Source organism: Rhincodon typus, chromosome 4, assembly GCF_021869965.1.
Source record: "Rhincodon typus isolate 14 chromosome 4, sRhiTyp1.1, whole genome shotgun sequence".
Classification (NCBI taxonomy): Eukaryota; Metazoa; Chordata; class Chondrichthyes; order Orectolobiformes; family Rhincodontidae; genus Rhincodon; species Rhincodon typus.
Window position 1 is genome coordinate 3,099,133 of NC_063335.1, and position 25,860 is coordinate 3,124,992.

At 41.3% G+C, this 25,860-nt stretch overlaps 1 protein-coding gene across 1 annotated transcript in view; it reads right to left on the minus strand.

The window, feature by feature from the left end:
* Positions 1-25,860, minus strand: part of LOC109921548 (regulator of G-protein signaling 22-like) — a 104,936-nt gene that overhangs the window by 9,749 nt on the left and 69,327 nt on the right. The window contains exons 14-20 of the mRNA XM_048595621.1: positions 24,604-24,779; positions 22,073-22,235; positions 16,609-16,767; positions 4,605-4,658; positions 3,726-3,887; positions 3,296-3,475; positions 507-662 (exon numbers count right to left, since the gene is read on the minus strand). Coding sequence (XP_048451578.1) covers positions 507-662; positions 3,296-3,475; positions 3,726-3,887; positions 4,605-4,658; positions 16,609-16,767; positions 22,073-22,235; positions 24,604-24,779 — 1,050 coding nt within the window. The remainder of the gene's footprint in view (positions 1-506; positions 663-3,295; positions 3,476-3,725; positions 3,888-4,604; positions 4,659-16,608; positions 16,768-22,072; positions 22,236-24,603; positions 24,780-25,860) is intronic.

Genomic DNA, 25,860 nt, shown 5'->3' on the forward strand with positions numbered 1-25,860 from the left:
TTTTTTTGTAAAAACTGGGTTGTGCACCTAATTGACTGCTTTTTCAGAGAGTGCAGACTCAATGACTGAATGTAGAAGCAAATTATTGCAGATGCTGGAATCTGTAGCAAAAGCTGGAGATCACAGCGGGTCAAAGAACAAAGAACAAAGAAAATTACAGCACAGGAACAGGCCCTTCGGCCCTCCAAACCTGCGCCGATCCAGATACTCTATCTAAACCTGTCGCCTATTTTCCAAGGATCTGTATCCCTCTGCTCCCTGCCCATTCATGTATAAAGAACAAAGAAAATTACAGCACAGGGTCAGACAGCATCTATGGAGTCTAGATAACTCTTCGTCAGCTCTGATGAAAAGTCATCTTCACTTGAAACATTAGCTTGCTGTCTCTCCATGGATGCTGTCCAACTCACTATGATTTCCAGCATTTATTACTCAATGACTGAATGGTCATCTTCTGTGCTCCATTTTAGTTTACCATTCTAGCTTATATAATTCTGACAAATCACCTGCACTGAGCTCTCTGATGTTATGCTCTTTTTGACACTTCTATATTTCCTCATTAGTTTTCTTTCCGAGGTTGGCAGGATGCTCTCATCGGCAACACTATGTCGGAAGTTCAAAAAGTCCGGCCATAATTTGAAGAGAAGGTCAAATACTGTCAGCTGTGAAGGGAAATCCTGTTACTTTTGAAACAATATAATACCAGTTATGTTATTGATAGTTATTGACTCATACACCTGTATCAAATGCTAGGTTCTAAAATTAACTGTTTCAAATATATGCATCCAGACATTCCAATTAATATTAAATGGTATCATTAGGACATAAGAGTGTTAGCAATCAGAATAACAAAAAGTTAATGTCTTCTTGAGCTTCTTCAATTGAATTGACTGAATTTTTACATCAAATGCAGTTTCTCACCTTGCTCCCAAAACTGTTTATTCCCTTAATATTCAAAAATCTATCAATCTCAGCCTGAATTTACATAATGATTTAGCAGAAAGAGTCTACTTGAATAGAGATTTCCAAAGATCCATAACTTTTTGAGTAAATAAATTTCACCTCATCTCACTCCTAAATGGCTGATAATTATTATGAGATTAGTACCTAGTTCTGAACTCATCAGCCAGGAGCAAAAAACAACTTCTCTGTTCCTACTCTATCAAGATTTTGATTTTTTTTACATTTCAGTCATATCACCTCTCATTCTTTAATCTTCAGAGAATGTATTATGCAATTTCTCCAATTTGTTCTATCCCTAAGGTATGTTTATCTGTCCTTAGGTAATCAATCTCCAACTGTGCACAATATTCCAGGTGTGGTCTCATTATAGACTTACACAATTGTAGCAAGATGACCTTACTGTGCCCAACCCCCTTCCTCCCCTCCCACAGCAATAAAGGCTAGCATACTATTAGCCCTTCTAATTGCTTGCTACACCTCTATGATTTATATAAAAGGAACCAAAATCGCTCTGAATCCCATCATTTGCTTCCATCTCAATATTAATCTTTTCCATTTATCCTGCCAAAGCAGATAATTTCATGGTCCCTCATATTATATCCATCTTGCCCAGTCCCTATTCTTTGCCAGCCTTTGCATGTCTTGCTCACAATTTACTTTCCATATAGCTTTCTAAACTCAAAACACGTAGAGATATCATACTTCATTGATTGAGTACTAATTCATCAGCTGAGGGGGAACAGTGTGTGGTAATCAGCCAGAGGTTGCCTTGCCCATGTTTGACCTGACGTCATGAGGTCCTCAGTCATTGTTGAGGACTCCCAGGGCAACCCCCTCCTGACTGTATACCAGTATCACCTCTGCTAGATCTGTCCTGTCTGTGGGAAAAGACAAATCTGGGGAAGTGATGGTGGTTTCTGGGACATAGTCACAGAAACATACCTTACAAACAATCACAGGCTGTCACTTGACTAGTCTGTGAAACAGATCTCACAGATGTTAGTAAAGAGGACTTTGCAGAATCGACAGGGCTGTTTTTGTTGTTTTCGTTTTCGGTGCCCAAGTCAATACCAGATTGTCTGTCTGGTTTCATTTCTTTGTTTATGCTTCGTACTGATTGATTTTCAGAGGGCAGTTGAGTGTCAACCACATTACTGTGTGTCTGGAGTCACATGTTGGGCAAACCAGGTGAGTATGGCTGATTTACTTCACTGAAGTAAATTGGTAATGGGTTCATGATTGTCATTAATTTTTAATTCCAGTTACTTTTTTATTGAATTCAAATTCCACCATTTGCTGTGGCAGGATTCAAACCCATGTCCCCAAAACATTAGCTGAATTTCTGAATTACCAGTCTAGTGATATCACAGTAGACCATTGCCTTCCCTTGGTCGAGTCAGGAGGATATTCAGAAGAAGGGTTATTTAGGTTAGGTCATGGGGTTTGTCGAGTGGAGGGTAGTCAAGCATAGGATTGGGTCATAAGAGTAATCATGTGGGGATTAGTTGGTGGGTCGTGGGGGTGGTCACGTGGGGTTTTAGTCATATCAGGGTCTAGTTGTTTGGAGGGAAGTCTGATCAAGTCACAGAGATAGTCAGTCAGTGATTATGGGAATCACCAGCAACGCTTGCTCAGATACCCTGGATAATCGCTGAATAAAACCAGGTGTTACCAAGTGCAGTACATCTTGGGTAAGTGTGCAGGTAAATGCCAAGAATCTGGCTCAAGTCTCTCACACAGAGCTCATTGTCAGAGACTTTCACAAAGGATCCCGAGCAGTGGAATTGGGATAATTAGAAGGTTAAAATTTGTGGGCAATTTCAGTGCACATGCATGTAACAGGTCTTCAGTGGGGTCCCAACACACACAGTGCAATCTCTGGTAAGATGGATACTGGATGATTTGGGTCTATGTTTGAATAATTAAGTTCTCTATTACTATTTTAATTCATGCACTTCTCTGAAATGTTTATGTAAATTTGTTCCTCTAAATTGTTTCTATCAGCTGTTAGCCTGTAGAATACTCCAAGCAATATAAAGCTACCTTTACTGCATCTTATCTTTAGCAAGACAGATTATGTTCTTGACTCCTTTGAATCATTCTTTCTCTTTCCAGCACAGTGGGACACTCTTCAATGCCACCCACTCCTTTCTTTACTTCTCCATCTTTCCTGAACACTCTTGTATCCAGTACTGCCTTTCTTCAAGTCAGGTAACTTTATTGCCACAACTTCATATTTCCCCATGGTTACTTGCAGCTCAACAATCGTATTTACCACTTAATGCCACTAAGCCATTTTATGAAGGTCTGTCACAGACTTTTCTTCACACACCTGTGCTTCTCTGAAGATATACGGTCCCTGATCTTGTCTGTAATTCATGATACTTCTTGCACATTCTGATGAAATATTGATCTGTATAGGTGGAGGAATGCTGGAATTGATGAAACAATTAATGATGGAGGTGATCTTATTTCGAATAGTCTCCTCACTAGCCTGAGAATGGTACATGTCCTGTTGGAAAAAAACCACAGAAATAGGGTCTGTATCCTTTATAGTGTGGTTTAGGCTACATAAACAATATTCAGTCAGATTAAATAAAAATGCATTCATAAATTTGAAAGTACACATTCTCAGACACTTGTGGGCTACTTACCACTGACATTGTGTCATTTTATGCGATCAAAGCTTCTGATTCATTTGGAAGTAGCTTTTTGCATTTTGAATTACTTTTTCAAAAGATCAGATTCTGTATTTTCTTTACCTTGTACTTTTGAACCTCAAGCCAGAAGATGACATTATTCTGCATAAATTCACCCTTCAGGGACACAAACTGTTGAAACTGAAGGGCTGTAACTGGATTTAACAAGGTTTTACGGAATGCGATGATTTCGTTTGATGAGGAAAGCCATTTGTTCCACTGGAGCTGTTGGGAAAATAATTTTTCAGATTAATTTATATCAGCTGAATTTTCACAAAGAATTAGAAGCCAAATGACATGTCAAAAACTTTGGGCTGCTGGTGTTCCAAGCTTCCTTGCCAAGGCTGAATAAAGCCTTGGAAACATTTGTCGAATGGTTGTTTTGTCAAAAAAAAAGCTGAGATTGTAGGTAAGAGAAGCAAAGTTTCAACATCCAAATTTCATCATCAATAAAAACTGTGTGATAGACAACAAACAGGACAATATGGAAGTTTTAGAACTTGATTCCCATCTCAATCTATCAACATAGGTTACATCTTTGATAAGGCCAATTACAGATACATATTATCCAATGCATGTCCATTGAAAGTCATGCAAAAACATCCAAGCCCTTCATGCTTCCTGTTCATGATAGTGGTATGCAACCCAGGGCTAAATGCTCTGTTGCATATTTGGCTTTGGTACAAGGCTAGCACCAAGTAAAACTAGCATACACTTCTGAAAGTGTTTATGCGCCTTTTAAAGGGCAGTGACATTCTGGCACCATAGACTCATTCAACTGGCAGGAAGTACCTATGATTAATGGCACTAGAGGCCAGTGGGAAGATTCTCAGGCTTTTGGGTGGAGTAATAGAGGTCTTAGTACTGGAAAATGAAACGAGGAGCAAGATCCTGTTTACTTAGTGGGCCAAGATGCCTCCAGATGAAAACAATAATCCTTACCTTCTTCTTACCCTTTTGTAACATCTGGTCCTCCACTACATCGTGCATTTGTACCTGGAGGTTAGACACAAATAAATTAGAAATTTGGGATCAAATTATAAACAGAGATTCTACAGCAATCAATTATATTCCTTCAGCCCATTCAACACTACTCCATTTTGCACTTTTTTTCTAGAGATTTCAAACATATGAAAGTGAATGGGATACACTCTTGCGATGTTTTGGAGAAAGAACAGGTGAATAAGACTTAGTAGATAGCTTCTTCACAGGCTTTTTTTCCATCATTTATGGATTGTAGGCTGAATTGTCCTTGAGGAGGGAGTGGGGAGCGATCTTCTGGATCACTGCAATCCATGTGGTGAGAGAGTACATCCATAGTCCTGTACAGAAGGGAGTTCCAGGATTTTAAGTCAGTACAGGGATATATTTCAAAAATAGGATGGGTGAATCCGTTGGTAACCTGCAGGTGGCTGTGGTCATCAGACTGAAGAGGACATAGATTGTAAAAGCCAGCTATGTTTATGGGGAAAATCAATAAGTTAGCCAAAGAACAGCGTACCCCTTTGGAATCAATGGACGAATCTATAAATAATGTAACTTGGAATGCAGCACAGCTTGGTAGACAAATAGTTATGTAAGATTCAAATCTGATATTAGATGCTGAGATGACTGTTTAAGAACATGGGGTCACGCATTAAGACAGAGATGAGAAAATTTTTCCTCTAATATTTCCTGCTGCTGCACAGACCTCAGAGGTTAGTGTGTGGCAGTGAGGTTTGGAAGTCAGTGCAAACACACGTCGTAATCTTCAGAACTCTCTTCCTCAAAAGGCAACGGAAGCAGAACCTTTGAATATCTTTACGGTAGCAGTAAATAGATTCATGACAAGCAGGGAGTAAAAGGTTATCATGCGTAGGCAGGAATGTGAAGCAATCTTTTCAGCATGATCTTATTGAATGCCAGAGCTGTTTTTTTTGGGGCCAGTTGGCCTATTCTTGCTTCTAATTCATACGTTCATGTGCTCGTGAAGTGGCCGTTGCAGTGATGGCTTTGCCTTTGTCATTTTCAGTGCCAAGGTCAATGCTGGATAGTCCGTCTGAATTTATTCCTTCTTAGTCTTCATAGCAGTTATATGCAACTGAATGGCTTGCTGGGCCGTTCATAGGGTATTTAAGAGTCCACCACATTCCTGTTGGTTTACCATCAAATATTAGCAGACAGGTAAGGTCTCCTTCCCTATCTGAACTGGATTGGCTATATAAATACCGTGGTTACAACAGCATAGATCATAGAATCCCTACAGTGTGGAAACAGGCCCTTTGGCCCAACAAGTCCACACTGACCCTCACAGCATCCCACCCAGACCCATCCCCCTATAACCCACCTAATCTACACATCCCTGAACACCATATGGGCAATTTAGCATGGCCAATCCACCTAGCCTGCAAATCTTTGGACTGTGGGAGGAAACCGGAGCACCCGAAGGGAACCCACGTAGACACGGGGAGAACGTGCAAACTCCACACAGACAGTCGACCGAGGCTGGAATCGAACCTGGGTTCCTAGCACTGTGAGGCAGCAGTACTAACCACTGTGCCACCGTGTCGCAGGTCAGAGGCTGGGAATTCTATGGTGACTTCCTAAAGCCTGACCACTATGAAGGAAAGTTCATGTTTAATATTGAGCTTGAGTTCAGTTATGATCAAGTAACCAAAGCATTTTCATCAATTAAGGTAATATTATGTCATTGTATAATTGTAATCAACGTCAGACATATATGCACCACATGATTGACTCCAGGGATGGAATTTTTCTCTTCCTGGTATTGGGGTGAGTTAGCGGGTAAAGATGGGAAAATACACAGTGAATGAAAAATCTGATTCTTGACATTGAGAAACATTTTCCCAATTTTCCCCTCAATGATGTCTTCAGAGCTTTGCCCTTGAGCGGTGACTCCTTGATTTCCATGCATTTGCATCTCCTTAAAGACCCAATTCATCTTATTTATATGCCACTTCTAACCTCTCTTCCCTTTCACCATGTAACTAGGATCCTCACTGTATAGATAAAGGGTGTCAACCTTTGTGACTTGTCTTTCTTATTAGGTCAATGGGAATGACAGGCAGTTTGTGTCACTGGGGGGCACTGAACACTCTCTGTAATCAGTCACATCAGTCACATGGGAGTCTACATGTTGCTGTGTGGCATCATGCTACATCAAAGCTAGAGCTGTAGGCTGTAATAGCAGCTTAAGTGGCAAACCCTCTGCATACGTTTCAAGCAAATAGCTGTGTCTGAAAGCCTAAAGGGAAGCAGGCCTTAGTGGGTGAAGGGAAATTACAGTCAGTTAGGGGTATTACCACAGTCAGACAAGTGGTTCGTCCTTTTCCAGTTTAGGGGGTTGGCCATGGTCAGTCAGGTGCTTGCTCTGCCCACAATCTGCTACTTGTGTTCTTACAGTCCTGGAATTAGATCAAGCGCAAGCATTCTAGGGCTTATAGGTCAGTCAGTTGAGGTGCTGTTGGGATATCAATTTGAGGGAATTGGGACGTTGTCAGTTGGCACTATCCTGCCAGATGGTTTGGAGGGTAGGTCACAGTGTCCTAAGTAAAGTGCACAACTGGAGATAAGCTTCATTGCACTGGGCAGCTGAGGGAATATGGCAGTGAGAGTGAGCAAGTGGAGATTATCAGGTGAGACTTCATAGCGATTAGGAGGGGACTGACAGCTGCAGTAGGGGACGGGAAAGAGTTTTCAAACAGGTCACAGTAACTCTGGACTCTACCTGAGGACGGTGTAGCGCAACAAAAACATAAAAATGTCTAAATTCATATGCTCTGGGGATAAAGCAGGGACATAAATAGTTAAGGGGTACAGAGAAAAGAGGGGGAGGCTGTACTGTCATAGAAGCCACAGGAACAGGAAAACAAAAAGGGAACGAGAAGTGTGTATTGGTGTATGTGGTGCATCACAGGTGCAGTCTGCATGTCACCCACACTGAAACGAAGTTCAATCTTGCCAATTTGGATCGAAAGTCAACAATGTAATAACTTTACAAAATGAAATGGTTGATATGGCATGCAAAGTGGGCGAACTAAGTTACTGTTTTTTCCCTTGGTTTGTGTAAAACTCTTGGATTTCAACACTATTTTGTGGGCGGATGCTGCAAATATACCTCCATTGATTAAGTAATGTCATCAATCTGGCTTCAAGTTGCAATTCATCAACAAATCATTCACTAAGCTACAGCTAAACTATTACTCAGAATTAAATACTCAAGTCAAGACAATGCAGTTCTGCAGAGATATTATGGGTTTGGGGAAAAAAAGCCAAAGAAGGAACAACATGCCTGTGGGTGAAAAGTATGAATTCAGACAATAGAATAGGTTGACTTCTCAAGGAAGACCTTCAAACCAGATTTCAGATTCAGACAATTAGGAACCTGATGTTCGCAACTTCCTCAGGTTTCACCAATACCTTACTGAAAGATCCTTCAGCAGATTTTACTTTTTCTCTTACCAACTGAGAGATATATGGAGCCCTGCTTTCCCTGCAAGCTGCTCCAATTGTTTATATTCAGGTTTGTGAAAACACAAAGCAACTTCAGTCCAGAGGTTGTTGCAAGGCAAGATGCAGCACAGATCCTAGGATTTATTAGATCTGTTTGTCCAGCAATGAAAGGCATGAAATGTATCTTTTATCTCCTTTAGAAGCTTTATTGAATTCTTTCTCTCTATATTATTTGTTTTTCCAGTAAACTTCAGATAATTCACAATTCTTCTTATCTTTCAACATTTGTTTGTTTCAATCAAGTCATAAAGACTCTTTAATCCAGAAAAATCTGAATTAGCACAGTCCATAAATATTTAATGTATTCTTAACACATTAAAATGGCTTTGTCTTTCTGACATTTCTGAAATAAAAATCTGTGAGCACTTCCAATATTGTCACTGTGTCCTGGGTTGATGGTAACTATAAAGGTTCACAATCTGTTATCCAGGAAGATTCCCATGAGCTGCTGTGACACATTCATCCTACACTAGTCAAATCTTGTAATATTCACAACCTGAGACAGAGTTGTGGATGGTAACACCACTGGAGAGACCAAATCCAGGAACGGCACAAGTAACCATATGAGCACTAGAGTTGTAAATATGTAGGAAGCAGTTGAGATCCTGAAGACACAATTCACATTTCGAGACAAATCTGGGGATAACCTTCAATATGAACCTGCCAGGTGTCCTAAATGATAGTGGTTTGCTGTGCCTTATATGATGTTGAGTCCTTGCAGGGATGGAACTCCAGGAGAAGGAAGGTGATACCTACCCTGCTGCTATGAAGGAACATGATGTGGTGATGGCACCAGTAACAACACACTTAGCTGCCATGAATGGCACATCCTGTTTCAAGTCATAGAGTTGCAAAGTTGTTTTATGATCTCCAGAGAGACTGATAATTTTAATGAAAAATTGTCTAATTAACAGTAATAAAATTGACATGTCAGGACAAGACTGGAAAAGCTTTTCAGGATAGTGTCCCAGACCCAAGTATCCTTAGGTGTTTTATCAATCATGTTCCCTCCATCATAAGGTCATAGGTCAGGACGTTCACTGATGATTGCACAACATTTAGCGCCGTTTGTAACTCGTCAGTTACTGAAGCATTCCAAGTCCCTAAGCAGCAAGACCTTGAATACATTGAAGTTTAGGCTGATAAGTGGCAAGTAACACTTACACCACACAATGACCATCTCCAACAAGAGTCAATCCAATTAACATTCCTGACATTCAATAGCAGGGTGGGGGGGTGGCGATGGCCTAGTGGTATTATTGTTGGATTGTTAATCCAGAGACCCAGACAATGTTCTGGGGATCTGGGTTTGAATCCCACTACAGCAGATAGTTGAATTTGAATTCAATACATATCTGGAATTAAGAATCTAATGATGACACAAATCCATTGTCAATTGTCAGAAAAACCCATCTAATTCACTAACGTACTTTAGGGAAGGAAACTGCCATACTCACCTGGTCTGGCCTACATGTGACTCCAGACTTACAGCAATGTGGTTGACTCTTAACTGCCCTCCGGGTAATTAGGAATGGGCAATAAATGCTGCCTAGCCAGCAACACCCTCATCCCGTGAATGAATAAAGAAAAAAAAATTACCATTGCTGAATCGCTGACTATCAGCATCCTGTGAGTTATCGTTGACCAGAAACTGAACGGGACTTGCCAGATAAATTTTCCAACTGTAAGAGTAGGTCAGAGGCTGGGAATTCTGCAGCATGTGACTCAGCTTCTGATTCCTCAAAGCCAGTCCACCATCTCCACGGCACAAGTAAAGAGTGAGATGGAATAATTCCATCTTGTGTGGATGAGTGCAGTTCAAACAACACTCAAGAAGCTTGACACCATCTAGGATAAAGTAGCTTACTTCATTAGCAACCCATCCACCATCTTCAAAGTTCAGTTCCTTCCAGACCAATACACATTGGCAGCAGTGTCTACCATCAACAAGATGCAATGCAGTAACTCACTAAGCCTCCTCCAAAGGCACCTTCCAACTCTACCACCTATAAGGTCTGCAGGAGAGCACCACCAAGCAGGAAGATCTCCTCAAAGCCACATACCATCCTGACTTGGAAGTATATTGCCATTCCTTCAAGGCCAAACCCTTGAACGCCCTTCCTAACAGCAGTGACAATGCCCTTACATTCCCAAGATTTCAGCAGTTAAGGTGGCAGCTAACCATGGCCATCTCCAGGGGAATTAGGAATGGGAAATCAATGTTGTTATATATAAAAAATAGAACACTATTTACTTTTCTTTTAACATGTCACCTCACTTTCAGACATCTATGCTATCTATACCTTGAGCTCACCTTTATTTCTCTACTGAATTTAGAGTTTTACAGTTTGTCACAATTACTTTCTTCATTTTTATTCACAAAATGTACCACTTCTCACATTGTTTACCATTTGGGCATATAACTCTGCTGGATCCATTCTGCCAGGACATACCTAGGGCTGATGATGGTCCACTCCACTGCTGTCTGCATAGATTCCTGGGCTGGACAGGCAAAGGTTCACAATGGCTTCTTGGACAGTGCATTTTGGCCCATGGCCACTATTGACGGGAGGGTTAGAGAGTGGTGGATGTGTGGGTGCCAATGCCTGCAGAATCCCCTCCAGTTCACTAACCATTGTGATTTGGAGATGCGTCACTGTTCCTTCGGTGTCACTGGGTCAAAATCATGGAGCTCCCTCCCAAGTAGTGCTATTGATGTGCCCACATCCAATGGATTCCAGCCAAGCTGCCACTTTCTCAGGGGACAACAGGGAGTGAATGATAGGTGCTGACACAGCCGTGACGTCCACATCCCGCAGAAAAATAAAAGCAAAACTGCACTCCATCAGCTGGGAAGACTCCTGGCCTGGAAGTCTGTCAAAGGAAAGTTGTAAACTTTTTGTCTGATCTGGGTAAGAACTTAGAACTTAGAATGCTGACCCAGATGTGAAGATTTAGGCCTCTTTAATCAATAAAAATGACAGAGTTGCAATTGTTTTTAGCTTCACTGACCAGAAACAGCTTTACACGAGAGACTGTCAGTCACTGTCTGATCTTTTTCTTTTTATAAATCGGACAAACAGGAAACTGCTGTCAGCAGCCATCAGTTTTTTTTTAGAAATCCATCAACTTTGAACAGAGAGTTTCTGAGAGGAGAAAGTCAGTGGACTGCGGTGACTGGAAACAGTGAAACAGGGAAAAACTTGAGATGCTTGACCAATCAAAGGTGCTGTCTCAGCAGCTGCATCTTCTCCAATCTTAGCTTGCGATTATAAGCTTGGCAACTGAGAGAAGTTCAGCAATGGCTACTCAGCTGAGGAGGAGCAGAGGGAGACAGGGCCTGTTAGACGGAGCTCCAAGTTCCTTTAAGAGCATCGAGATCCTTTGAAGAATTGCCAATGTAGCAAGAAGGCTCTTGTGTAGCATCGAATAGAGATCAGAAGGAACACTGCCGAGGAGAATGGAGAAAGCCTGTTTACAGGAACAGTTCCAGAGATGAAACATTTTAGTTGTGAGGGAAGATTGGAAAAGTTAGGACTGTTTGTACAGAAAAGGAGATATTAATGGAAGTCTTCAAAATCATGAGGGATAATGAAAAGAAAACACAGTGAGAAATTGTTTCCGCTTGTACACGGATGGCGAATCGGAGGACACTGTTTTAAAAGACTGTGAAAAGTTCTGTCAGTAAAAAAAAACATGGTCTTCACTCAAATAAGCACAATAAATATGAGTCAACAGAACAGAATTATGTCACTGGCAGCAGTACAGTGCATTTTTAAAAATTTATTCATGGTACATGGACATCACTGGCTGAGCCAGCATTTATTGCCCTTCTCTAGGTGCCCTTGAGAAGGTGGTGGTGAACTGCCACCTTGAACTGCTGCAGTCCATTTGCTGTAGGTTGACCAACAATTCCCTGAAGGTGGAAATTCCATGATTTTGACCTAGCGACAGTGAAGGAAGGACGATATATTTCCAAGTCAGGATAGTGAGTGGCTTGGAGGGGAACTTGCAGGAGATGATGTTCCCATGTATCTACTACCCCTGTTCTTCTAGATAGAAAGTGGTCATGGGTTTGGAAGGTGCCGTCTAAGGAGTTTTGGTGAATTTCTACAGTGCATCTTGTAGATATTATACACTGTTAAAAGGAGTGGATGCTTGTGGATGTGGTGCCATACAAGTGGGCTGTTTTGTCCAGGATTGCACCCATCCAGACAAGTGGGGAGTATCCTATCACGCTCCTGACTTGTGTCTTGTAGATGATGGACAGGCTTTGGGGAGTCAGGAGGTGAATTACTCGACATATATTCTTAGCCTCTGACTTGCTCTTGAAGCTATATACGATGTGTATATACGATGAGTTCAGTTGAGTGTCTGGTCAATGGTAACCCCAAAGATGTTAGGATGTGGAGGTACCAGTGTTGGACTGAGTTGGACAAGGTCAAAAATCGCATGACACCATGTTACAGTCTAACAGGTTTATTTGAAAACACTAGCTTTCGTAGCTTTGCTCTTTCCTCAAGTGTAATGAGAGACGAGGTATCAAAACACAGAATTTATAAGTAAAAGATCAAATGATCACACAACTGATGCAAAGTATTGAATAAATCTAAAATGGCTGGCTGACTCCCTCCTGTTAAGCCCTTAATTGGTCAGAAAGTAGACACAGGTTTCGATTGATCAAAATGCCACGCATAGTGTCGTGTGATTTTTGAGCTTGTCCAAGGATGTTGACAGTGGAAGATTTAGTGAAGCTAACACCATTGAATGTCAAGAGTGGTAGTTAGATTGTCTCTTATTGATGATGGTCATAGCCTGGTATTTGTATGGAATGAATGTTACTTGCCACATGTCAGCCCAAGCCTGGATATTGTCCAGATGTTGTTGCATTTGAACATGGGCTGCTTCAGTATCTGAGGAGTTGTGAATCGTGCTGAACAGTGAGCGGTCATTGGTGAACATTTCCACTTCTGACCTTATGATGGTCATTGATGAAGCAGCTGAAGATGGTTGGGCCTAGGACACTACCCTGAAGAACTCCTGCAGAGATGTCCTGAAGCTCAGATGGCTGACCTCCAACAACCACAACCATCTTCCTATGTGCTGAGTATGACTCCAACCAGCAGAGAGTCTGCTTCCTGATACCATTGATTCCAGCTTCGCTAAGACTACTTGAAGCCTCACTCAGACAAATGTGGCCTTGATATAAAAGGCTGTTGATCTCACCTCACCTCTACAATTCAGCTGTTTTGACCATGTTTGAACCAAGGCCGGAATGATGTCGGGAGCTAAATGGCCCTGACAGAATCCAAACTGGTTGTTGCTGAGCAGGTGCTGCTTAGCTCTATCTATCACTTGCTGCTTATGCTATTTGACATGCAAGTAGTCCTGTATGGTAGCTTCACTGGGTTGACACATCAATTTTAGGTATGTCCAGTGCTGCTTCTAGCATGCCCTCCAGCACTGTCTATTGAACCAGGGTTGATCCCCTGGCTTGATGGTAATGGCTGAGTGGGGGATATGCCTGGCCATGAGGTTACAGATTGTGCTGGAGTACAATTCTGCTGCTGTTGATGGCCCACAGTGCCTCATGGATGCCCATTCTTGAGTTACTAGATCTGTTCGAAGTCTGTCCCATTTAGCACAGTGTCAGTGCCACACAACACGATCAAGGTTATTGTCAATGTGAAGGCAGAACTTTGTCTGACTGTGCGGTGCTCACTCTTACCATGGACAGATACATCTGCAGCTGACGGATTGGTAAAGAGGTCAAGTATGTCTTTCTCTCTTGATCCCCATCTTCCGCAGACACAGCCAAACAGCTATGTCTTTTAGGGTCCCACCAACCCGGTTAGTAGTTCTGCTTTCAAGCTACTCTCAGTGGTGAACTTTGAAATCCCCCACCCAGAGTACATTGTACACCCTTGGCACCCTCAATGCTTCCTCCAAATGTTGTTCAACATGGAGGAGTACCAATACATGAGTTGAGGGAGGACAATATGTGGTAATCAGCAGGAGGTTTCCTTGCCCATGTTTAACCTGAACCCTTGAGACTTCATGGTGTTAACATCAAGGACTCAAAGGTCTACTCCCTCTCAACTGTATGCCACAGTGCCACCATCTTTGCTGTTCTGTTGTGGGGTGGAATAGAACATATCGAGGAATGGTGATGGTGGTGTCTGGGACATTGTCTGTAAGGTATGATTTTTTGAGTATGACTATGTCAGGCTGTTGCTTCACTCATCTGTGAGACTGCTTTCTCAATTTTGGCACTAGCCCCCACATGTTAAATTTTTTAAAACAGATTCCCTACAGTGTGGAAACAGGCCCTTCAGCCCAACAAGTCCACACCAATCCTCACAGCATCCCACCCAGACCCATCCCTCTATAATCCACCTAATCCACACATCCCTGAACACTATGGGCAATTTAGCATGGCCAATCCACCTAGCCTGCACGTCTTTGGACTGTGGGAGAAAACCAGAGCACCTGGAGGAAACCCACACAGACACGGGGACAATGTGCAAACTCCACACAGACAGTCCCCTGAGGATGGAATCGAACCCAGGACCCTGGTGCTGAGAGGCAGCAGAATTGTACTTCAGCACAATCTGTAACCTCATGGCCCAGCGTATCCCCCACTCAACTATTACCATCAAGCCATGGGATCAACCTTAAAGTGTAATGATTCACCCTGCCACGTTGTATAATTCTAAAGTAATCATAGGCCCGTTAAAATGTTTTAACAGAAATCCCCATGGCAACAGAAATACATAAGTTAATTATTAACTTCAGACACATGGAAAATCCATATGCTATCAATTCAAAGTTCAAAATGCAAACTTGAAATAAAAGATATTGAAACATATAAATAAATCAGGTATCACAAATATTTGTTTCTCCAGAAAACCTATGTCCAATTTTGTTTCCTTTATCTTTGCAGGTTCTTACTTCAACTCATTTTGCTGTCAAATGAAAGCTGTTCATCATTCTGCCATTCACGCATCCTCAAAAGACTTCTTTTGTTTCCTTACTTGTTCAATTATCACCTTCCTTGACTTTGTACATTCAGAACTTATTATTTACTCTCGATGTCTCTCCTATCAGGTAAGGCTGATGAACTCAGGGCATGTTTAAGAACATGGAATTGGGACATCATAGCTATTACAGAGACTTGGCTGAGAGATGGACAAGACCGGCAGCTCAATGTTGTCTCTCGGTTTTAGATGTAATAGGAAGGATAGGAAAGGAGGCAAGAAAGTGGGGGGTGGGAGGAGTGGGGCGTAGCATTTTTGATTAAGGAATACATTACCGCAGTAACTAGCGAAGATATTTCTGAAAAATTGTCCAATGATAATTTATGGGTAGAAATTAGAAATAAGAAAGGAAAGATCACTTTGATGGGATTGTATATAGGCCCCCAATAGTAAGAGAGAAATTGAGAAACAAACATGTAGGGAGATCTCGGATTATAAGATTGTTATAATGAGGGATTTTAATTTTCCAAATATTGACTGGGACTACCTTAGTGTTAAAGGTTTGGACGGTGAAGAAATTGTCAAATGTGCTCAAGAAAATTTTCTTTATCAATATGTGGATGCTCCTACTGGCGGGAGAATATTACCGAGCTGGAGGGGGCTCACAGAGATTTACCAGGATGTTGCCAGGTATGGAACGTTTGAGTTATAAAGAAAGGCTGGATAGGCTGGGACTTTTTTTCATTAGAGCATAGAAGGTTGAGAGGCAACCTGATAGAAGCTTATAAAATAATGAGGGATGGATAGAGTTGATTGTAGTTGTCTTTTCCCTAACATGGGAAATTTCAATACAAGGGGGCACATTTTTAAGGTGAGAGGAGAGAGATTTTAAAAAAGACATAAGAGGCAAATTTTTTACACAGAGGATGGTTCACGTGTGAAATGAACTTCCTGATGAAGTGGTGGATGCGGGTACAATTACAACATTTAAAAGACATTTGGATGGCTATATGAATAGGAAAGGTTTGGAGGGATATGGGCCAGGAGCTGGCAGGTGGGTCTAGTTTAGTTTAGAATAATGTCCGGCATGGATTGTTTGGACCAAAGTGTCTGTTTCCGTGCTGTATGACTCCATGACCATGACTCTATGGCTCTATCACAGATCTTCCTTTCTGTTTTCTCCAATCCACTCGTCCCTTTAATTTGCTTAAAATCTGTTAAGTTTCTAACTTTTCCCTAGTTCTGATGAAAGGTCATCAACCTAAAACTATAGCATTATTTGTCTCTGATCAAATATTTTCTCCATTTTCAGTTTCATCTGAGTTATTCCAGTATAGTTTTCCTGATACATATGACATATGTAAAACAACAAGTTCTGAATTTATATTTTCAATATAGAGCATACAGATAATGCAGTTTTACATTCAGTGCCTGCTATAACTGTAGGATTGCCATACCTGTTGACGGTGCCTCTGAGAAAACTCTTGTGAAGCCAGAAACGTTGGCAGCCATTTTCTTTCCAAGCGTGCTTTTACATATTTTTGAACTTCAATGAGAACATCTGAAGACAATTGATCATGCAGCAACTTGCCCCATCCCCCAGCCAGTGTCATCACCTGCAGAGAAGATTCACTTATATGGTTTCTTTGTTTTCCAAAGTAAACTGTCACAGTTGTGTAATTATAATATGACACATCTCATAAAGAACATATAGACACAGCAACTCACCATATAGACACAGCAACTCAAGAAGGCTCATAGAAGATTATCTCTCATCCTTCTAATCTCTGGGGAATATAGATCCAATTTCCTCAGCCTCTCATCAAAAGACAAACTTCTCATCCCAGTGACTAATTTAGTGAACCTGACTCGAATGCAAGTCTATCTTTCTTTAAATGTAGAAACTAAAACTGCATGTAATGCAGATGGTCTCAGCAAAACCCTGCACAATTATAACAAGATTTCTTTATTCCTGTACTCCAATCCCCTTGTGACAAAAAAGGCACTGTGCCATTTGCCTTCCTAATTCCTTGCTCCACTTGCATGTTGACTTTCTGTGTACTTGCACAAGCATACCTAAAGCTCTTTGAATATTAATTAAAAAATACTTTGCTATTCTTATCATCAAATCGAATAACTTCACACCTACCTACATTATAATGCACCTGCTGTCTTGCTTCCCATTTGCTTAACCTGTCTATATCTCTTTGCAGCCTCTATAGAAACATAGAAATGTTACAGCACAGAAGGGAGCCATTCAGCCCATCTTATTCATGCTGACCATTTCTTCCCTATGTAGCTTTGTTCCACCAGCAGAGTCCATGTAAATTTTGTTACATCATAATGGGGAAGTGCACTAGAAATTTAGCTCGTTATTCATGGAGTCATGACTTCCAATGTATGCAAAATTCCTCAATGTACATGTCAAATAGACTCATGCTAAGAGAAAAACATGGACCAGGTTTCTGTACTTCAAAAGAATTGCTGTTTATTACAAATAAATAGATCTTAACCACAAGTAAACGACAATGAGCAGTCAGCATTTACCTCTACCAACTGAAACTCTAACTCCCTTATAAAACTCTCCTATACACACTTACAGACAGAGACAGACTGAAAAACATGCTATGGATGGCGGGAAAAACTGGGAAAATAAACTCAATTGCCTGAATCCATAGGGTTCGCTAAGACAATCCTTTTGCTTGACAGCAATTGTTGTTCCTTAAGCTTGCTTCTCCAGGATCCTTTCACCTCTTTGCAGAAATTGTAGGCAATTGGTATATTAGCAAAGTCTCTTAGTTACTGGTTAAAAGCCACTGCTTACAGCAACTAGACAGGGAAATTAAATTGGCTTTCTTCAGGTTTTAGGTATTTTTACTGGAGAGAAAGACATATCACCTCTCCTTTGAGAATTCTTAAGGCTTCCACCAGTATGGTCCATACCCACAAGCTGCACAGCTACCCTGAAGACAATCTGATTGTTATTGTCCAGTTGATGTCAGAACCTTGGCATCCACAACTGGTCACAACTCCACAAACCAATCAGCTATTTGATGCCAGCCAGATCTTACTTTGTACATACCCAATGGTGCCAGCCTGTCTAGAAACAGTTCCCTCTTGTTTGAACAAAGCAGCAGTGTAAACATGACTTACAATTAGTTACATAACTTGCTTTTAAAAAACGCAGAAATTCTTTCCATAATTTTTTTTTAAAACGGTCCTTTTCCTATTTCAGTCCACAGTGAAAAATAAGAAAAATAAAAAGATACTCTCTTTGTATTTTGTCAGACAGGATTTCTTTTAGTAAAACCAGGTTGACTGGTTCCCATTATGCTGTACTTTTCTAAGTGAATTGTTATGACCTCTTTAGTAGCAGATTCCAGCACTTTCCAGCAATTGATGTTAGGCTAACTGGCCCATTTTCTGTCCCACCTTTCTCAAAAAATGGCGTGACATTTGCCAATATCCAGTCTGAATGGACGCTTTAGGAATTAAAGAATTTTTAGAAAATCATAGCTATCAAATTTGCTATCTCTGCAGCTACCTCTTTTAGAATTGTCAAGTGTAGGCCGTTGGGTCCTGAGGATTCCTCAGATCTTAGTCCCTAAAGTTACTCCAATATTTTTTATCTGTTGTTTCAGTTGCTTTAATTTCCTCACTCTCTTTAGCTCCTGAGTGATTGAGCTTCCTCCCTTTGTCTCCCATAAACCCTCATTGGTCCATCATGACCCACTCCCCTTCTTTTTTCCATGTCCCAATCCCTTGCCCAATCTCTATGCACCAAATTTCTCACCTTTGATGATCAAACAACTCTCTCTATGAAAGAAAGACAGTTCCAAATCTGTCCAAATTGGCCAGGAGGACTAACTTGTCTGCTTCATATCATGTTAAACCAGTTATGAATATAAAAGCACAAGCTCCTCTTTTCCAGCAAAGTTAATTGCTAAGATCCTGTTTCATCTGTTGACATGGTATTTTAGTGATCATGCAGGACATGCTAATGCATTGAAAATAGATTCCTACTACTTGCCAAACAAAGCCTTGATAACTTCTGAGAAAATATACAATTGACTTAGAAAGCCCCCCAACTGGCTAGATCCCACCAACTGAAGCCACACTCCTTCCCAGCCTGACAAGGCCAGATCACTCCAGTACTCCACCGAACACCACCCCAATGCTCCAACACCTGATCGGCTTTACCAAACAAGACTCCATCAGCCAACTCCTCCCCACTCTGCGAATACCCAACCTGACCCCTTTACCACTCAATACCTCCTGCCTCAACCTGAATATACCTCTACACCTGATCTGACTACCAACCACACCCACCTGCTAACCTACACATCTGCTTCTCGACCCACTTACCATCCTGCTCAACTCTCACTTTCCTCACATGCCAATTGTTGATTTTAGGGGTTTGTGATCATAGTTATAGAGTCATAGAGTCATACAGCCTTCAGTCCAAACAGTCCATGCCAAACATAATCCCAAACTAAACTAGTCACACCTGCCTGCTCCTGGTCCATATCCCTCCAAACCTTTCCTATTCATGTACTTATCCAAATATCTTTTAAATTTGGTAATTGTACCTACATCCACTACTTTCTCAGGAAGTTCATTCCACACATGAACCACCCTCTGTGTAAAAAATTTGCCCCTCATGTGTTTTTTAAATCTCTCTCCTTTCAGCTTAAAATGTGCCCCCCTAGTCTTGAAATCCCCCATCCTAGGGAAAAGACAACTACTATTAGCTCTATCTACACTCTTCATTATATTTTATAAACTTCTATCAGGTCACCTTTCAACCTCCTACACTCCAATAAAAACAGTCCCTGCCTATCCAGCCTTTCTTTATAATGCAAACCTTCCATACCCGACAACATCCTAGTAAATCTCAGGCAGGCAACACTTTATTGCAAGTAATTTTATCATTGTTATTGAGTTTGTTAAGAAACAGTAATTTAAATATGATACATCAATTAGTCAAATAAAGAAAGTATACAGCTGTGACAACTGGGGATCGGTCGCTGATACTAGAGGACAAACAGCCTGTTGGCATGGAATGTTTTGGTCTCACTAAAGTGATGGGGACAGCATCCTGCTCTTTAGCCTAGGTGTTCGGGAACTCTTCCCTCAGTCTTTCTCCTCTCCTTTTGGTCCATCTTCCATCCGCCTGGTGAAGACTGCTGGTTGAAGATGGCTCTCTGAAAAAACTCAACTCTGTCCTGAGTCTACTCCATAATTGGTCTCTGTGTGGATCCTAGCTTGCATGGATTTGACCTAGTCCCCAGAGTGGATGTAGCCCCTGCTGCTCATGTCCCATGCTAATTAACTGTTACTTCCCATGTTTTGTCAACATAAACCATGCAGCTTGAGTGTCCTTTTCAGGGTGTAAGCCTGGGAAAATATTATGAAGACCCTCAGTAACCCAAGTATCAGGACCTCCCTTTGGAATTGTTAGCATTACTTTGGTATCATTCTGTTGCAGAAGTTTCTGGAAAGCTGCCTGATTGATGACAGATTATCACCTGTAGGGGTCCACTCCAGACTTTTTTGTCAGAGTAAACTCACTTAGCCTTCTTCTTTCCTGACGCACCCATAGGTAATGGGACTACCGTACTTAACCACAGTTTGGGTCTGCTATTAAACACACACCAATGGATCTGTATATCACAAGTCTCAGGGCCAGGCCTTCACTGAATCCCCTGTAGTTTAAACTGGCTCCACAAAGTACCCAATTTGTGTTGTCGCCACAGCACTACACAGGGCTTTCCATTGAAGAAGCTATATACCGGGTTGAGAGGCTGATGCACTCAGTTCTCTTCACAGTATTTACACTGTGAGCCAGCATTGTGAGCTAAAAGCAAAGTTGACAAGCAGACTAACCACCCTTCACCATCAAACATGCTGACACACATGACACATCACAATGAGGCACAGTTTAAGGATAAGGGGTAGGAGATTCAGAGGGGATTTGAGAAAAAAACCCTTTGACTCAGAGGATGGTGGGAATCTGGAATGCACTGACTGAAAAAGATACTGGAGGCTGGAAACCTTACAACCTTCAAAAAAATATTTGGATGAGCACTTGAAATATTACATTCAAGACTAGGGACAAGAATTAGCACACCTTTAGTGATAGTTATTGTCAATGCAGTCTCAATGGGCCGAAGGGCCTTTTCTGTGCTGTATGCTTCTATGACTATGAAATTTACCAGTGGCATCTAAACTGTTTCTAAGGAAACATTAAAAAACTGGAGAAGGCTATTTACTCTCTGGGCTATTTTCAATTGCAGCACATCGGATCTTTGCCTTAAATGCATTTTCTGCCTGTGATCCACACACATTCATTGAAGTGGAGAGATTGCAGTAATTGGATCTTTCTTCTGAGATCAGAAATGTTTAAGGGGAGACTTAGAGGTATTCATCAAAATGATGAGGATTTTTGATAGAAAAGTAGAGAGTAGCTGTTTCAATTGGCAATTCAGTAAATAACCAGAACTCACAGATTTAAAATCATTAGCAAAAGAGCTAGAAACATTGAAATATTTAAGGCAAAGAATAAGGCCATTCAGCTCCCCCACCCTACCTCTGGAATTTCACATTTACCATTGCTCATCTTCCTAACCTGCACATTGCTGGACACTATGGGCAATTCAGCATGGCCAATCCACCCAACTTGCACATCTTTGGACTGTGGGAGGAAACTGAAGCACCTGGTGGAAACCCACACAGACACAGGGAGAACATGCAAACTCTACACAGACAGTCACCCAAGGCTGGAACTGAACCTGGGCCCCTGGCCCTGTATAGTAGTAGTGCTAACCACTGAGCCAACCAATTTTAGCTTACTGATATGGTTTAACTACTTTGAATCATGTGTGAAGTACTAAACTAATATTAAAACTTTCAGACAATTACCTCATTTTGTTGTACTTTTGTAGCTGGGCTACTGGGTCCAAAGAAGTACTGCCTATTCAAATATTTGGCCTTGATCTCTTTGGACGTAATATCTCTAGTCTCCTTTTCATTGTGAGGTATTCTTCTGAAGTATTCAATGTCCATCCAGCACTTGAGATCCATACTGAAATAAAAAGAAAGACAAATGTCCATGCATCAGCATGAAGTACTGTGTCAATTGGAGTGTTTCGTCAGCTGTTGTTCTTTGATGGTTTTCCTGCAGACATCAGGAGGTTTAGTATGTGCCATTATTCACAGTTTACAAACTGACCAAAGCTTCACTTCTCAGTGACACACTTCCATTTTGACTGTACACATCACCAATCTCAATCTGCTCATTGATGTGAGTTAACAACGTATAGAGCTGGATGAACACAGCAGGCCAAGCAGCGTCAGAGGAGCAGGAAGGCTGACAGGTCAGACCTGTCTGTCTCCTCTTCACCTATCTTCTCCTCTATCCATCTTCTATCCGCCTCCCCCTCTCTCCCTATTTATTTCAGAATCCCCTTCACCTCCCCCATTTCTGAAAAAGGGTCTAGGCCCAAAACGTCAGCCTTCCTGCTCCTCTGATGCTGCTTGGCCTGCTGTGTTCATCCAGCTCTACACCTTGTTATCTCAGATTCTCCAGCATCTGCAGTTCCTACTATCTCATTGACGTGAGTGGTGTAGTCCCAGGTTTCAATGGAAAATCTGGATAATGCCCAACCACCTGAGAGCAGACCAAGGAAGATGTGGCCACTGACTCCACAAGTGAAACTTGGGGGAATAGCTCAACTTGTGATCTATGGACATCCAGGTTCGGACTATTGCCCATAAGCTGAACACTTGCCCTAAAAGATCTATTGCTGGTAGCTTCACAACCATTCACACTGTGTCAGCTGAAACCATTGAATAAATTGTTAACCTCAGTATCAGACTATAACTCCTTCCTCAGCCATAGGAATCAAAAATCTGGGGACAGAAACATAAGGTGGATTTTTCTCAGACCAGGTGAGAGGTGGGCATAAAAATGGGTGGGATAAGTTTTCTTGTGCAATTACATCTTTTTTCAGCTTGTTACATGTTCACATATAGGTAAAATGCCAAATTTTATGTTCAGGCAGTTCTTAAACTGGCCAGATCTCTCCAACATGCAGGAAAACACTTTGCTCTCTGCAACACACCTTGGAGATGTCAGAGAAAGAGCAAAATATGGTGCCATACTTCACTAGTGCCTCTCTATTGGTTCTCTTGAAGGTTGCACAGGAGGGAAGTGAAGTTTTTGACTCTATGAATGAGGTCAAATTGACTGACACAGAGAGCCTGGACAAAAATGGCTGTGGCGGTCAGTGCCCATGAACACTTCAAGAGAACCTGAATCCAGTGCCTCAAAAGGATGAATGAATTTCTGCACTTTGCCAGTATATGCACCACTGTCCACACAATGCTTCATGTTCCAATGAGTGTAAGTTGGCATTGTGTAATACCACTGCAGAGGAGTGTTACCCAGGATGTGCAATCAATGTCTGTCACTATTGACAGAATCTGCCAGGTTCAAACATAAAACATAAATGGAGTTATATGGGGGTTTATGCTCCATCAGGTCAATAACGTTTCGTCACATCTAGGAGAATGTACACATTAAGTAGCTTTTCACCAAATGATTATATGGGCCAAGGTCACAACCACAGAAGTTGGCTTTTTGAGTTGCACCCCCTTTAACCTCAGTCCCAGTTGTCTGCCCAGGTCAGGTTTGCTGGCATCAGCCAGTGTGGTTGCCTTACTTGCACAGTCTTGTTCACTCAATCAGATTTCACCACTTACACTATAAGGGTTTAACCAGAAGAAGCTAGTTTGCATATGGCCAATATGCCTTATGAGTTGATCGAATTGGAGAGGCTTCATCTCAACATTAAGCATTTGTGCAAAGAAATGGTTTGGTTATGAAGCAGCCAAGTAACAGAAGTAGTTGGTACTCCCTCGAGCTAGAAGAAAGAAGTCCACCCAATCAGGCACTCACCACATGTAGATGTATACTTCGGGTTTGTGGTCAGTTGTTTCCTGTTTACGGCTAACAAGATTACTAACAAGATTTTTGAACATAATTTCAGCAGGCTAGTAAGTTGATAAAGATTGCTAATGAATGCAAAACAGAAACCCAACCCACCTAACAGTTTCTGAGAGCTGAATCACAAAACTCTAGCCCACCGATGGTAAACTGAAGATATCCCCACTGCCCAATGAAGTGTCCTCATTCATACCTCTAAAATCTCTAAACAGACACAGAAAATTCCACTCACAGTTAACATTAACATGTCACAATCAGATAAAAGATCATTGAACTGAAATGTTAATTCTGTCTTTCTCTTCCATGGATGCTGTCAAACCTGCTGAGTATTTCCAGTATTTGTAAATTTTATTTCATTTTCACAGTATTTTTGCACTGGTAATAATTGAGTCTTTTACAGTGAATTTCACTGTATTATGTTAAAGAATGGTACATAGGCACTTACCCTGCTAAATTTTCTTGAAGGAATACCTGGAAATTCTCGAGGTCTAAGCGATTACGAATAAGTGAATTCAATGTGTAATTACAGAATTCTTCAGGAACAATCTGCCAGTAGTTTGAGCCTTTCACATCATCTGAAGGTTTTACCACACTGACTGAACGGGAAGGAAGAATCAATTCCTAAAAACAGAGAAAGAAAGAAAATGATATTACAATTAAAGTCATATGTGCAGCTTCCATAACTAAAAATTGTAATAGTTCCAGTTTGCTCTCATGAAGTAACATAAGTGACATTCTCCCATAACAGGATGCTGCTATCAGGCCAAAAAGACATCTGTCTACCACAAAAATATGTAATATTGTGAAACATTTCAATGCTGGTGTACCTATAGCCCATGAACTGCAGCATTTCAAGAAGGCAGCTCACGACCTTCTTCTCAAAAGCAACTAGGGATGGGCAAAAAATGCTGGCCCAGCCATTGAAACCAACACCCCATGAACGAATAGACAGAAAAATAAGCCTCTTGACTTTTGATTTCCCACACAGAAATATATTATTTTTACTTTGTAAAAGTGTTTCATATTTTTAAAGGCATCCATTAGATTGACTCTCAGCCTCTCTTAAAAAGATATCTTCATTATTCATCCTTTTCCAATATGCATAACATAGCCTTACAGGTATCATCTGGCTAAATCTTCTTTGCAGTGTCTCCAGTAGACCTAAAACATACAATAGCAGGATGAATGCTTCAATATCAGTGTTAACCACCCCAGCCTCTGGATTTATCACTGGACTGTTAATCCAGAGACCCAGATAATGTTCTGGCGACCCGGGTTTGAATCCTGCCATGGCAGATGATGGAATTTGAATTCAATAAATATCTGGAATTAAGAATCTAATGATGACCATGAATCCATTGTCGATTGTCGGAAAAACCCATTTGGTCCACTAATGTTCTTAGGGAAGGAAATCTGCCATCCTTATCTGTCTGGCCTATATGTGATTCCAGACCCACAGCAATGTTGTTGACTCTCAACTGCCCTCTGGACAATTAGGGATAGGCAATAAATGCTGCTTAGCCAGCGACGCCCTCATCCCGTAAAAAATGAATAAGAGAAAAAAAAGCATGAAGGCACTGGCTGTTGCTAATCAGTTGTGATGGGTGAGATACATTATCCTTAATCCTGCCACAAGCCTTCCAAAACAAGGTCTCTATCAGAGCTCTGTCATGGTGAGCGGTTACCAATAGGGATGGTCGAG